The sequence below is a fragment of the Camarhynchus parvulus genome, chromosome Z, assembly GCF_901933205.1.
Source record: "Camarhynchus parvulus chromosome Z, STF_HiC, whole genome shotgun sequence".
Classification (NCBI taxonomy): domain Eukaryota; kingdom Metazoa; phylum Chordata; class Aves; order Passeriformes; family Thraupidae; genus Camarhynchus; species Camarhynchus parvulus.
In genome coordinates, this window is record NC_044601.1 from 6,352,196 (window position 1) to 6,368,280 (window position 16,085).

The following is a 16,085-nucleotide window of genomic DNA, read 5'->3' on the forward strand; positions in this document are numbered from 1 at the left end:
CTAAATAGAATCAAGTACTTGGTGAATACATGGAAGAAAAGTTGCTGTAAGATTTTTAATCTCTATCAGAAATATTGACAGTGGGTGATTGCACAGAGTGACCTGAAAGCCATCACTACTCTGTTCTTTAAGCAACTTTACCACAACAGACATGAATTTTTTTCTCTGTACTAAAATGCAAAACGCTTCCAGAATGTACATTTCTGGATATATAATCTTAATTATGTACAAGGCACAAAATGTACCTCAGAGGAGGTTTGTGTGGCCACACTTCTCCTCCAGCTGAGGTGGCTGGAGGTCCAGAGCAATCACAGAATCTCAGCATGGTTTGGGTTGAAAGGAACCTTTAAAATCATCCAGTGCCACCCTCTGCCATGGCAGGGACACCTTCCACCAGAACAGGTTGTTCTAAGCCCCATCTAACTGATAACAAAATCAGCTAAAATTTTTTATTCTCTGTGTTTTTTACCACAACCCACCCTTGATCAAGCACAGACTGCAGGCTCAGGCAGACACCACTGCACCAGCCACTATGAAAAACTCTCAAAATCCTCAATGGCAGGGTGGTTGGGACTTTTCCTCAAAAACCTGAGGTGACTGCAGGACCCAGCCCCAGGGACAGGGGTTTGGTCCCTGTACCTTCCTTTGGTCCTGGGGGAGTCTGCCTGACCATCATTTCAGGATGAGAAGTGGAGTTTATACCCTTTGTGCTTTTAATGGTACTGCAATAATTAGTTGATCTTACTCGTACTTTTTTGGTTTTATTGTTGAAATCAAAGCCTTCTCTGTCACACACTGGATTTATTTGTTCTGGCTTTCTCTGCTCAAAGGCCCTGAAAATTTTCCCGCAGAGTGTGGATGGTCCATGACTTAGAGCTGGAGCCCAGTTGGGATTCAGCTCTTCAGGCTTCCTACGTGGCACTAGATAATGCACTTGGCTGGCCATCCACAGCCCATAAAACAGGGAAAAATCTATTCTCTTGCCTCACAGGAGGAGTTTGGATATGATGGCTTCAAAAGCCCATGAGGACGTTTTATTAAGTTCCACATTTTTGGGGAGGATTTCCTTATATGGAAATTCGCAGTCGTGTTGGGTGGCAGGCCGGCTTGTCACATAAAATGAGCTAAAAAAAACAGGACTATAGCAAGAGCTGTAAAGCAGAAAACTTTATTAGCCAGTCACTACCTATTCTCATTCAGATGGCTGCTAATTAAAAAGAAGGGGTATAATCTTCCCATCAGGGACAAGGTCCCACCTTGTGAGATTTGTTACTTAAAATCTCAGATAAGCAGCCTTTCTTGACTGGCTCATTTCCTCACTAATGGGTAATCCACTCAGCTCTTTCAGGTGCTTGCACTGCCCAGGTGGATCCAGGAGTATCTCAGCTTTGAGACACTCCTTTGGAAATTTCAGCCCTTCTTTTATCTCTAAAAGGCTCATCAAGTGCCTGAGATCAATCACTCCAAAATAGCCAACAAGCATTGTGTTTAGCGAAGCACAATAAAAAAACCACAGATGCCAACAAAACTTTACTGCCTGACCTCGGTATTGTGTAAGGGCCAATAATCTTCTGCATAGGCCTGAATCTAGGAAATCATTTACTTGAAATACGTCCATTTAGATTTACAGGTTAAGGCTTCTCCTTCTGGGGAAAGGAAACATGTTTTCAGCATGTTAAACTAAGCTGTCTTTACAAATCTGTCTTGGTATTTTTTTGGAGCTTGCAGTTGTGATTTTTGCTTTCTTTCCTTCTGGCTACTTCCTTATCTGATTGCTCCTTAATGCAAGACTAATGAGGCAAATTAGAGAAAAATCAACAATGGAAGAGGTAGGGACTGACTGATTAGATACTTTCTGTGCCATTTCATCTCAAAGTGAAGCAACATTTCCTGCCTGGTATTTATCACTAAGCTGAAGCCACCACTGCAAACCTTACTATCACCATTTTCTTCTCCTGACATAGTTTTGATAAGAACAGGAATACAATTCTCTTTTCTTTTTTCTCTCTTTTTCAACACAATAGCAGAAAAAGTCTTAGAAATCTTTATCGGGAAAGGCCCCAAATGATTCCTTCACTGTGGGGGTTGTTATAATTGGACAGCTTAAATAAAAATTACATCTCACTTTCAGTGAGTCTCGGGAATTACTCGGTGGCTGAACTTCAACAAGATCAGCACGAGGTTACAATGAGCACATGCATCAGTCCAGGAAACCCTCGTTTGTGACTGTGTAATAGCACTGATGCTGTTACAGGAGACACTTGGGAAGTTTAAACAGGATTGCATTTCTTCTCCACAGGGAAAAAAAATATCAACCAGATTTCTGTGAAGATTTGGCAATGTATGAGATACTTGCATTACGGTCACCTAGTATTTAAATGCATTTTTGCATGGGAAAGACAACAAGCTATCTTACAGTGCAGGCTCTGTTCCAGGAAAATTCCCTCCAGTCCTGCAAAGGATTTTTCTGTTCAATTTTGTGAAAGGAAGCAGACTGACAGAACTCACCAAAAGCATTCTTGAGATTAAAAACTCCATTCAGTGAGAGTTTAAGCACACACCTTGATTTAAAGGCGTGGGTCATGCCTTGAGGGGGATGATCACAGGGAAGATCACATGCAGAATCAGACAGATGCTAAAATAATTGCCTGAAGGAGGCACCATATGTGTGCATAAATCATTGCTGCAAGAAACTCAAATAAATTTGAAGACAGCTCCTATATTTAAACCTATCTACAAGTACACACAAAAATCACATGTCGTGATTCTGATTTTTTTTTTTGTTCTGGTTGAATGGCTTCCCTTTAGCTCCTAATCTGAGTTTTATTTGCATAGGATTTGGGAAACTGGCAGGGTTTGGACCAGGCAGGAACCCAACACTCCCCATGACTGAGTCACACTGTGAGCAAGACAAACTCCCAGAAGGAGCTTTGCTAAATACTTCTGCAAAATATTTCACTTGCAGGGGTTGGGGTTTTTGGTTACAGAGAGATGGAATGTATTGGGAAACTTTTTTGGTCCCGTGCAGCAGATTGCAAAAAAATAAAGGGACTCTGGAAAACACACATTCATGTTCATCTATCCACAAGAAGCAGATTGAATAAGCAGGAAGAGCTCTGCAAAAAGAAATAATTTGGGAAAGAAATCTAATTAATTGAAATTCAACCAGTGGGAAAAAAAGACTACCTGACGAAATTGAAACATAAAAGCCCCGTCAGTCCTATAGTTTTGGGAAGAAATAATTATGTGGTGGAGCAGATTGCTGGCTCTGGGATGTTTTTAAAGCAATAGCATGGAATGACGATTTTTCCATGAGGAGCAGAAAACGGGCAGTGAAACCCCACTAGGTGACGCTGTCTGCTTGCTCCAAAGCCCCGAGTCGCTCCAAAATTATAATTATTCAGAATTACAACTTTCATTAACTCTTTCAAAGCTAAATGAAGCCGTGGACTTTTACCTGCTCTTTACCATGTGTTGTTTTCAGAATAATAGCTTTCATCACACACTGTACAGCTCAGTTTTGAGGGTATGCTGTATGATGGGCTCTCAGAAGTCACTTTAGCAGCTGAGAAATGTTAAAAATGAGTGGCAAAGAAAGAAAGTAGGGTGGTAAGTGCTGGTTTGATGTAATTCATGTTTGTTTTGGAATCACATTGGCATGAATATATATTAGCAGCACAATGCAGATTGTGTGGGGCGTGATGTAATCTTTTTGTGCACAGCTACCAGGAGAGAAAAAAAAGAAAAGGAAAAGAAGGAAAATCCTGCACTTTGTCAACAATTACTGCAGGTTTGAAGCTGTCCAAGAATTTTAGCCCAGAGTAACGAGTAATTTCAGCCCAGCAGTAACAAGTCTCTGAAGTAACTGCTGACTCCCCTGGTAAAAACCTGGTAAAAACAAGACAAAACCCCACTTTGTCCAGGAGGCCCTCGTTACGACATCCTGAGCCAAAAATATACCTGTCATTAATAACATTATATAGTTCTCCTCCATTTAAGCGTGGGTCAAATGAGCATCTTAAAAAGAGGCCGTAATGACTGACTGCGGCACAGAACCAAAACATTTGGTAGGTTTAAAATCTCCTTCTCCAAGGATCCTGTGGGACATGGGCACAATGAGCTTTTTGTTTGCAGCTGACTACAGCACTTTTTTAGTTTGTTTGCTTTACTTAACCCTCAGAGGCAGGCTCCTTCACTACAATACTCCATGCCTTTTGAAGGTTTTGGGGGTTTTTTTGTGTGTGTGTCTGTGTGTGTTCAATGAAGTTTCTCTTTCTGAGAGGGGTGCAGTTACAGATTTGCTCAAGTTAAAGCCTTCTTATTCACTGACCAGTAAAGGAAGGAAAAGAGAGGGCTTTGTTTTTTGCCAGAATTAAGTTTCTGGGTTGTTTTCCTTCTTTTTCTTAATTTTTATTTTTTAATTTTTATTTTAATGTACCTACCTAACACTGACAACCCGAGGAACCAGCTTTTCAGAACACAAAGCATAAACACCCCTGTGCTGAAGGGGGGGAAAAAAACCCAAGGCAGGGTCTCTGTACAGCTTTAAAAGTAGCAATATTCCCCATCCCTTTCCTGGCTGGCAGCATTCTCCCAGTGACAGACAATCTGGCCACAGACGCTGGCCAGCTCCTTATTACAGCACTAATCTTATGTAATGGCAGTGAGCTCACCGCCCTACAAAGCACTAATTATCAGCAGCGTTTTCCAGGGGATGTGAAAAACCCCCCTCGTGGGGCAGGGGGCCCTGGGCACAGCCCCAAGTTGCTGTATGTGCTTAATCCATAACATGAATAGCTCCAAAGGGCTCCTTGTCTGCTCTGCCTGCTCACAAGGGTCCTTAGCAAACACAAAGGGGGAGCTGCCAAAAGCAACACCAGATTTTTTTCTCTTTTTCTCTTTTTTTTTCCCCCCCTGTTTGGATGGGTGTGCTTTACAGCTGTAAGAGTTACCATTCACAGAGCTAAGTGAATTATTTAAATTTGATTTCGCTGCTGTATTTTCAAGCTTCCCGTTGTGTCCTCTCTCCCTTTGATCAATTATTAAATGCCCCCGCTGATAATGTAAGTTCTGTTGTTCTGTAGTTTGTATTGCATCACATTTACAGTATAAAAAGATCCAAGTAGGCAAATTCCTCTGGTCACACAGTTGTGTGAGTGTTTGCTTCCTTCTCCTGCAACACTGTGGGTTTTTTTCCCAAATGTGTTTGTTTTCACTGCTTAGAGCCTTATAGATAATTGTGGGATGAAGATTGTCCTTGATACAGACTCAAAAGTGTTGCAGAAATGCTGGGAGAAAAGTCTAGAGTATAAAGTGCAAGAACAATTTAGATTCCATAATTTTCTAAATGTAAATAAAGACTACATATTGCCATTTTCATTGCTCTGTAGAATGTATATCAGAGGGAAAATAATGTTCTCCCACACCAAAGCCAACAAACAGCCCTACAACTACCCTGAACAGAAGAAAAGCAGAGCTAGCAAAACATGCTCTAAAAACCACTATATTATTCTCCCTGCCTCTTGAATCCATCAATGTAATCATACCTGAAACATCTTGAGCCGAAATTGGCTTGATTTTCAGGAAGCCATGATTAACAAAGCTCTAAAAGAGCTGGGGTGCTGCAGGTTCTCTGAGCACACTTCAGGGGCTGCTCTCACCACCTTCACTTTTGGGACAAATTGTCTGAAATCAGGGACCAGGCAGATTTGCCAAAGTTTGCAGCTTCCTGCTGGTCCACACAACCCCAGGTGATGCTCCCAGCCCAGTGTCAGTGGCCCCAGCTCTCACTGAATTTGGCCCACGTGTGAGGATCTGGGTTTCCTCAAAGGACACCCACTTTTTGTGCTGCACTATCACAGCTGCCAACAACTCCTTCCCCTTCATGCAAAAAAAGGTGTTGTTGTTTTGCCTAAAAAATTGTTTTGTTCTGTGTCCCATCAGCTCCATAACATGAATTCCGCCTCTCCCAACCAACAGAACCACTGAGAAGTTATTTCTTTCAAAAATAAAAAAATAAATTAATAAGAGGAACAAAATAAAAAAAAAAGAGGGCAGGGACATGATGGAGGTGAGAAAAGATTGCTCCCTGCCACCCAGATACAGCACAGCAAATCAGAAAAAAAAAAAGCAGAAAAAAAAAAGCAGATACATGTGAGCAGCCATTGGATCCCTCAGCTTACTGTAATTAAAGCCTATTTTATTCTGCTCAATGGACAGCGTGCCCTAAGTTTAGCCAAGGAGCACTTTGAAGATAAGTTCTGGTCTTAGCCAAGAAGATCTCGATTTGTTTTTAAAGAAAATTTTAAAAAAAGAAAGACAAATATCAGCAAATTCATTTGGCCAAAAAAATATAACCTGTAATGACAGACCAGTTACCTGAAAACCATTTTCTTTGTGCAAAGTGCCACCTCAGCTGACAATTAAACTTTAGGGCATGAGAGGTGAGACACAACCACTTTATTCAATTAATTTTGTTCTCTCAAGCCCAGTCTGTGTTTGGGTTGCAGTGGGTACAACAAGCTGAAAATGTGTGTTTCACCAGCAGATGGTGAGGCTTTCTCTGCACAAGATTGTGCTATTTTGCCTGAAAGGCAGGAAACTGCTAACTGGTGTTGAATTAAAACCACTTTGCAGTTAAGGAATAAACTTGCCAAATCCCTCTGAAATCTCACAGATAACAATGCATCAGACACTTCAGTGAGGCAGATCAAAAAGCTTCCTCAAGGACTCTGTTCAGGACCAGAACCTCCAATACTGTGATTTAGGAGTGGGCCTGTTTCTATTTATTAGGATAATTTTTCATGTCCTCGAAGTTGGGGTTTTTAATGGAAAACAGGCAGACTCAATGCAAATATGGACAAAAGTCATGTGGGCTGAGAAGATTTAATACTATTTCTTGCTTTCTCACTGAATTTGGTTGTATTCACTTCATTATTCAAGACACCAACATTTTCCTTCAGGAACTCTGAGAGCCAGAGCGTGAATTTACAGGATCATTCTTCATTTTTTCCAAAACTTGCTTACTGGCACTATTTTTCCAAGTTCAACATAAACTCTAGTTGAAGCACAAAAAATGTGCACAGGAATACAGGAGGTTTGCTTTTTGTTTTTTGGGTTTTTTTTCTTACTGGTGCTGCTGGTTTTGATGAATTGTTAAGAGTATTTTCTATAGGAGTGAAAAGGGAATAATTCCAAGGTATCAAAAGTGGCTGACTATACTTAGTCCACTATTAGGCAACTAAACAGTCTTCTTCAGAAGCGCAGAGAGCCTGTCAAGGCTACTTTAAGTTCAGTGTAGGTTTCCCAGTAAGAACCTTAATTCTATATTCTCATTTACATGCTTTGCCCAAATATCAGGTTTAATGGTGGCTGGCTCTTGGCTTCAGTTTAAAAAAATCTGGAAAAACACAACTTGTCAGGGGCTGAAAATGTCCAAAAAATTAATGATTTCCTTCCATTGAACCCATTGGTTGGAAAATCTTTTAGGTGCAAAGAAAAAAAAAAAGGCATTTAATCCCTTTTCCCAAAATTGCCAATAAAATATCTGGCAAAACAGTTGCTGTCAGTGTGCTGCATATTTCTGTTGGTTTCCTTAGGTTGGTGGGAAATGAGTACCAAAGTAATATAAACCTTTTTCTGTGTCTCCAGTAGTTAAGCCTATGCTCCAAGCATTCCCAATTCCCAATTCCAGGGGCTTGCTTTGGTTCAGAAAGAAAATTTGTGTGAAAGAGAAACTTGTCACCCACAACACGTCTTGTTGTTGTTCTTGTTGTTGTTCTTGTTGTTGTTAATTTGCTTTTTCTTTTAAGTGCATGAAGCATCAGAACTGTTAGGGGCTTATTTTTAATCCATAAAACCTCATAAAGTCATGCAAGCATGATTTTTTGGATTGGACCAAGCTGTTGTTGGAGAAAATTCAAAGAAGTATCAAGATAAAGATGAATGTGCACCACTTGTAGGTGCACAATCACTCTTCTGATAGTATCTCCAAGAAAACTGATATCAGGGGGATCCCCAGCACACTTGACAAATTTTCTCCCATGCCAGAAGTCTTGAATGGAATTGTGAATAGACAGTATTTTTTGGAGAGTGCATAGGGCTGGGAAACACATTTAGAAACAGCTGAATACCCATGCACCCTGATACATAAAACAAGTCAAGGCTATTTAAATTTTGGCTACAGGCAAGAGTCACCTCTAAACTCAGAAATTCAATTTAGAACCTGATTGTTGGTGCAATAATGCTGATTTTCATGATCACAAATTATGCTAATGAACTTAAAGCCATCATAAATCTTGCTGACCTGCACACCCATAAAAGAGGCAAATTTTCTACCTGCATAGTATTTAAATTCACTGCAATTTGAGAAGAACATCACGGAAATAGATTGGATGCATATATTTAATTATGTTATCATTCTTATTAATTACTAGAGAAGTAATAAATCACTGTAACAAGAAGAGTGGTTAGAAAGTATGAGAAATAAGTTAAAAGCCAGAGAAAAAGGAACAAATGAGGCAGCTGCTCAGAACCATGGGATCCAGAAACCATATGGAATAAGTTATGAGGAAAATCTATTGAAGCAATGAACATAAATGATTTCAGGAGACACCTAAATTGTTTCCGAAGGAAGAGACAGAGGGAAGTTGTTAAAAATGAAAGAAAAATAAGGTGGGGAAAAAAGATCAATCAAAGCAGAAATCTGTTGGGCAGATGGTACCACTCTGTTCCTAGAATATCTTAATTTCTTAAAATTGAAAATTACAGTAAAAAAATAATTCCTATTCAGTCAGTAGCCTGAATTTAAAAAATAGGATCTCAGCTCTAGTTTTTATTTTCTCAAATTTATAGAATCAAGAATGGTTTGGATTGAGAGGGACCATGGGCAGGGACACCTTCCACTAGACCGGGGTGATTAATCAGTGGCACAACAACTCTGGTTTTGGAATATATAAGCATTATATATTATCTTACGTATATTTATCTTATTTTACACCTGGTGTCTGGGATCACCAAGGGGTGCCTTGGTACCCCCCTGCGCCACCCATGAGGCAACAGAAAACTTCACCAACATTTCCCACCCCTCTTTGCTGTCACCTGCCACACACAGCCATGTCCCCAAGAAATGTCTCATTTATAAGCCATTTCAGAGCACTTTCAGGCTGTGGTTATTTACATGAAATGGCAATAAGTGAAGCCTGCCTTGCCCCAGGTGTCTTTCTACACCACCTGCAGCCACATGGTCTACAGCAAAGACAGGTGTGTCCAGATGCTCTCTGATTTAAAAGTTCACTACTGGAAGGGAAAATAATAACTACTTTGGGCTTTTTCTTAATGTAATGTTCTTCACTGGGGGCTCAACAGCAAATAAATCACCTATTCCTCCTACAGAAGAGATTATTTTCAATAGGGAAGAGTTTGATCATTTCCTATGTCCATCACCTCTTTGATTTAGGTTTGTTGATGGTGGGTGAAGATGTTTTCCCTCTCCTTCTGCAGATTTTCCTTTTTGTTTTAAGTCAGGAGGTATCAACAGCATCTTAAAATTTTATGGCAGAATTATGGGTTACAGGCCCCTGAACCAGCTGAGGATGGCTGCTGCAGAGCTGCCCCACAGAGCAGGCTCCAGAAATACTTGTGAGGCTCCTCTGTGCACCCCAGAGACCCAGCAAAGGCAAGAGTTGAGTGCCAGATCATCACCCAAAAATGCATCCTGGTGAGCGAGGAGAATTGCCACACACGGCCTTGCGCAAGGCAAGATCACAAACCAGCTCCAGCAGAGACCCTTAAATTACCACAGTCTCAGATTTTTGAGTATTTCTATGTGAACCCTTAGAGAGCTCCCACACATATAATAACAGGAACTGAGAACAAGACCTTAGAGCTAAACCACAAAATATTAGGTATCCCAAAATGAATTTACTGACTGTTTGCTTGGGTCCATATTTAGTGACGGGGGGGGGGGGTTGGCTACTTTTTGGGGTTTTTTTGTTGTTTTTTTTTAATGCAGCTTCCTTCATTGCTAGTGGGAATTTGATAAGCCACCACAAGAAGAAATGAGTGAGTGATTTCAGCTCAAAGGCATCTTACCAGTGGGCTACCATCAGTCCAGCGGAAGTCACGCTCAAACATCTTGTCATTGAGGCCAATCCACTGGTAGTCATGGCCAATACCTGGGGAACCAGAAGGGCAATTCCATCAACTTTCCCATAAATGGAAGAGGTATCACCAAAGAAAATAATTTTATATGGAATGAATCAGACATCCTGTTCTTAAGGTTGTTCTGCTCTTTGTGCTAAAGGCTGGTTTAGAGGCTCTTTTTCAGCCTTTTGGTTTCAATTTGGGATGTGTATAAAAATGCAGATTCTCATCTAACAGTTTTAAAGGACCCTGTCTCTTCACTCCCAGTGATGTCTACCAAGGCAAAGAGAATTAATTTCCTACCTGAGAACATATGACAGGAAGAAAAGAAAAAAAAATTAAAATCACATATTCTAACCCACATTTTTAAAGTTTTGGTTAGGCTGTGACCATTGTTGTCTAAATTTTACAATACAACACAGTAGCTATTTCTTCATACCTAAATATGGTCGCATTGGCTTGATGTCACCATATACACAAAAATGTGTCATGTGCACAAAATACCTTAAGTCTCCAGAAAAAAAATGTTTCAAAAAGTCTCAATGCCAAAACAAAAGTTCTTGTTCTCATCCCTCCCCCCAAAAAGTATTTTCTATTTAACAAATTATAACTTAATAGTGATAGAGAACTTGTATTAACTGCAAAAGTAAACATTTATAACACAAAGTGTGCCTTTTATTTAACATTTTAAAGTGTGTTTTAAGTTCGAGTGGCAAAAGCTGAGTGGTGAGTAGGGATCTCACCATCTCTACACCCTCAGTGATGTCTCTTGTTTAGAGACACAGGATATCCTGAGCTGGATGGGACCCACAGGGATCATCAGTCCAGCCCATGTCCCTGCACAGACACCCCAACAACCACACCCTGGGTATCCCTGAGAGAATTTTCTAAATGCTCCTGAGTTGTGGCAGCAAAGGCTTTGTCTTTGCTTCCTGGAGGAAAGGCTTTGCCTCAAATGCACTTGAACAAAGTGCTGTAGGTTTTAAATTTTTTAAACAGCCCTTTTGCAGAACCGAATCCACCAATCATCAGAAATTTTTCCAACACTACGCAGGCAAAATTAAAGGAAAATCCTTTAGTTTTAATCAGAAATCTAGAGCCTCAGGGCTATGCCCATTCCCTGGGGAGCCTGGGCAGTGTCCAGCACATTCTGGGATAAGAACCTTTCCCTAAAGTCCTACCTAAACCTGCCCTGACACAACTTCAGGCCATTCCCTGAGGTTCTGACCCTGCCACAGGGAGCAGAGATCAGAGATGCCCCTCAGAGGATGTTGGAGACCACACTGAGGTCTGACCTCAATCTCCTCTTCCCCATCCGAACCACCCAAATGACCTCAGCTCCTGCCTAGACTCTTCCCCATCTCCACGCCCCTCCTCTGGACGCTCCCTGACACCCCCAGCTGTCCCTGGTGTGGTGGCACACGAAGTGTGAGGCAGAGGAGGCCCGTGGGTACGCACGGTTGACGAAGATCTGCTCCTCGTGGGACAGGATGCTGGTCAGGTGTGCTCCCTGCAGGCGGCACTCCCGCTCCGCCGTGTCCCACGTGCGCCGGTGCGCGAAGTACTTGTAGCACTGCCCCTGGAACTTGTGCCAGCCGTAGTCACAGGTCTCCGTGTCTGCAGACACAAGCACATTCCTGTCAGCGCTCCAAAATCAGGCACGTTTGGTTGCTGCACCAAAATCATGTACATTTGGTCAGTGCACCAAAATGAGACACATTGGGTCAATCAACCAAAATCAGGCACGTTGGGTGAATGCACCAAAATCAGGCATGTTTCATCAATGGACCAAAACCAGGCACATTTGATCAATGGACAAAAATGAGGCACATTTGGCCAATGCACAAAAACAGGCACATTTGGTCAATGCACAAAAACCAGGCATGTTTGATCAACCAACCAAAACCAGGCCCATTTGGTCAATGCACCAAAACCAGGAATGTTTGATCAATGGACCAAAACCAGGAACATTCAGTCTGTGCCCCAAAACCGGGGATGTTTGGTTGGTGCACCAAAACCAGGCACATTTGGTCAATGGACCAAAACCAGGAATGTTTGATCAATGGACCAAAATGAGGCAAATTTGGTCAATGCACCAAAATCAGGCACATTTGGTCAGTGCATCAAAACCAGGCATGTTTGGTCAATGGATCACAATCAGGTATGTTTGACCAATACACCAAAACAAGGCATGTTTGATCAATCAACCAAAGTCAGGCATGTTTGGTCAATGGACCAAAATGAGGCACATTTGGTCAATGCACCAAAACCAGGCACATCTTGTCTTCACCAATGGATTTTCTGAGGGAAAAAGCTTCAAGAAAAACCCATCTGTCGAGGCATGCAAAACTGAACACTCATTATTTGAACCTCATTTTCAGGTAGCTCTGCTTGCCCAGTCTCAGTACACCCATCCTTGAGACCTCACTTTCAGGCAGTTCTCTTTACCCACTTCCAGCACTAACTGAAAGACTATTACTTATCTAAGGCATATAATTGCAATTGGAAACTTTGTGGGTTTCCACTGATTGAATTAAGCTGAATCTGGGCAATTTCAGGATGACACCTATATCTGTCACCCTGGATGGATGAAATCCCTGGATGTTGGACTGCAGTGAACCTTCATTTCACCAGTTTTCTGAGCCTGTATGCGGGGATGGGAATTTTTACTTGCAGGGACAAATGGTTCTTCAAGTCCCTGTACTAACTTAAGTTTGGAAGAAAGTGATAACTCAAAATTATATGAAGGGAAATTATTGCAATTGTTTAGTCTGCAGAAGCAGAGCTGCAATATTATCCTTCTGAGCTCACATCTTCAAATCCTCCCCCAAAACCCATCTTCCTTGATGAAGTCAACTTTAGGCATCAGTTTGTTAGGAGGTTTGCAAAGCTGAAATACAAAGTAATGAAATTGCGCGTTGTCTGTGCTTGCATGAGGCATGGTGCTGATAAGAATGCATCACAGAGAGGATTCACACCAGCCACTAAGCATAAGAGAAATAAACACAAGCCTTGGAACAGAAACAACGTGGATTTGGCGTTAATTATTCTGTCAAGGTTAGGCAGCTGCAAACAGAATAGATGGCAAAAAAACCCCAGAGTTTCAGTTCCAAGTTTGCTTCTACAGGGATGAATCACAGGAGAAAATCAGCATTAATAAGATGGGCAAAACAAGTGTGATGTCTGATTGTGTGACGTCTGAGCTGTGCCTGAGGATGGGAAGGACCTGCCAGTGATAAGAGGGAGTTTAGGGAGGAGTGGGAGAAACAACAGGGGAAAGGGAGTTTTGAGCCATGACCAATGCAATGGCATCATAAAGGACATTTCAGCAGGAGATTACAGTGTTTCAGCCACAGCTATCTCAACACGGGATGGCTCAGCCTGAGGGGCCTCAGAATGCTGAGGAACTGAAACACAAGGCCTGGCTTCCCCCACCCCACCCACCCACCAGGAATCAGCCACTTCCCACTAAATTTTATCAGGCCCCTGAGCAAAACGGTGTCTGAAGCCAGCTGTTCCAGCCTCTGCAGAGTTATGGAGATGTTCTGGGCTGGAAACTGGATTTCTCATTCTCAGTAAGTCAATGCAGTCAGTGGTCAATAACATGCTTTGGCCAAAGGGGCTCTTTTTGCCTGAGTACAGAAACAGCCAAATATTGTGGTACATGCCAAGGGCTGATGGCTGCAAATACCTTAACTAAGGGATTACTTTGCTTTGAGCAGCTACCACCACCTAAAAAGAAGATTTTCCCAGCACAGGTTCTTATTTCACAGCAGAAAGGAGGCCATTTCCATCCTGACTCACCAAATCGTCTATTTTTCAAAAAAAAAGGGTTTAAATCCCCCATGACACAAACTAGATTTTACATGCACATAAATGGATTTCAAAATGCAAACAAAATGTGGCAAAGCCATGTTAGAGTCTTATCAGAATTTCTGTGATGCTAATAATGTAGTCATTGTCTTAGGAGTCTGATATCAAAATAATTTCCCAAAAGTCATCAGTATTGACATAAATGTACCAAATGCAAAGACATAATCAAGCTTACAGTGATTATGTCCCTTCTATTTCCAGGAAGCTGAACTGTAGAAAACTGCTTGTGCCTTGAGTCATCCCAGCTATGAAAAAAGGAATGTAATCTACATAACCAAATTGTTAGCTTTTTTATCTTTTCCCTCTTTGTATTCTGTGTGAGGTGCAGGCTGCAGACACAGCTTTAATCTCTGGCATCTAGCTAATTTTTAAAGTTTAGTCTGCCTTGGGCTTTCTAGAACATTTGTTTAACCACACAAAGCTGACTAACAGACCTATGTCCTCTGTGAAGGCACTTAAGATTTTATTATTTATCTTGTTCAGGGACTCCTTTGTCCCACAGGAAACAAGTCAGATAATAACAAGGAGCTGAGAAAAACGTGGCCAGAGAGCATTTCCAGGCTATTCTAATCAAACCTTCCCTGGCCTCTGCTAGGGAAGAATTGAAGGATTTGAGAGATCTCCTGAAAGGCACACTGAGGAAGCAAAGGGGCTTGAACATAGAAAACTGAGAGGACTGTGTTTACTAAGTTGGATATAATGTCCTGAGCATGAATTATAGCACAACTTCTTTTCTCACAAAAAATCACACAATTTCTCTTCTTAAGACAAAAGGTGCCAAACACTGGCAAAAAGTTAAGTAATTTTCTGCACCTGAGTATATCCCAAATTTTTTTTTAAAAAACCCAAAACAAAACAAACCAGAACTGATGGCTATAAAATACATGATGTTTTTAGATGCTGGAAAAGAGGATATTTTGTTTGGGGTTAGAGAGTAGCTGGGGATTCTGGGGTTTTTCAAGGGATTTTGCTTTTGGTGTTTGTTGTTGGCATTTTTGGTGGTTGGTTTGGGTATTTTTTAGAGGAGAGGTTGACAAGAAGAGGGAAGAAACGTATAGGGAAAGGAAAATTCAAGATGGTAGAGGATGAAAAATGCAAACCAGGCAAGTAAAACTGTGAGGACAATTTCATCTCTGCAGAGTATTGTCCTCAGCGTGCAACCTTTACTCAATGATGAAAGCTGAAAGGGTGACAAAAAGGTGAAAGGGTTCCATGTGGGTATAAATTTTCACTGCCTTTACTGAACCATTGAATTAGTGTCTCTGAATTAGTAGACACTAATTGCAGGTAAATTTTCTGACCCAACCATGGTGAGAAGAGTAGGTGCAAGCACTTATTGAATGCAATACTTTACATTCATTGTGTACCCAGCCACAGACTTGTGTAACCTTACTCCAGCATGTGATGGAAGGACTGAAACACTGCTCACCATATTTGTAGTGTTTTAAAATTCATCCAGGGCTTATGACAATTTACGGGGGTTTTCAGTGGTGTGTGCAAGGAGTTAGTCCCACAGCTTCTGTTCTCTGTAACTGCAATTGAACATGTGTAACCACATCCCTTAACACTGCACTTAAAAAAGAGTTCTCAGTGGGTTTGATACATAAATAGGGACTGTTTTTTCAATGCTGCTGTCAATAGGTCCATTGTCTTTAAAGAAATTCCAGAAGAGGCTTAAAGGAAATAAAGACTGACACAGGTACCAGAACATAATGAGAGTCTTACTCAGCTGTGAATTTTATCAGTGACTCTCTGCCTGCAGCTAATGAGGAAACACTGGAGGCCACTTAGCCCACACATCTCGAGAAGAAACCCATTTCTCTAGTAAATATCCAGAATAATCTCCTTTCAGCTGATAGACATCAGTAAGAGACCATCTGTTTTCTGAAATTACCTTTTCCCTGAGCCCTTCTCAACTACTTCAACCCCAACCAAGCCAGCCCTGGGAACAAAGTGAATTAAATGAGGCTGGAGCAATCACAGACATTGAAACAATGAGCCTGGGTTATAAGAACACATGATTCCTGATAGGGTGGTTAAAACCCACAGTTGTTTTGTTTTCAGAACCT

The 16,085-nt window shown here is 41.3% G+C and overlaps 1 protein-coding gene across 1 annotated transcript in view; it reads right to left on the reverse strand.

The window, feature by feature from the left end:
* The window catches only part of VCAN (versican), a 100,320-nt gene that overhangs the window by 6,911 nt on the left and 77,324 nt on the right, over positions 1 to 16,085 (reverse strand). Inside the window, 2 exon segments of the mRNA XM_030968247.1 lie at positions 10,093 to 10,175; positions 11,602 to 11,760. Of these exon segments, the coding sequence (XP_030824107.1) occupies positions 10,093 to 10,175; positions 11,602 to 11,760 (242 nt within the window).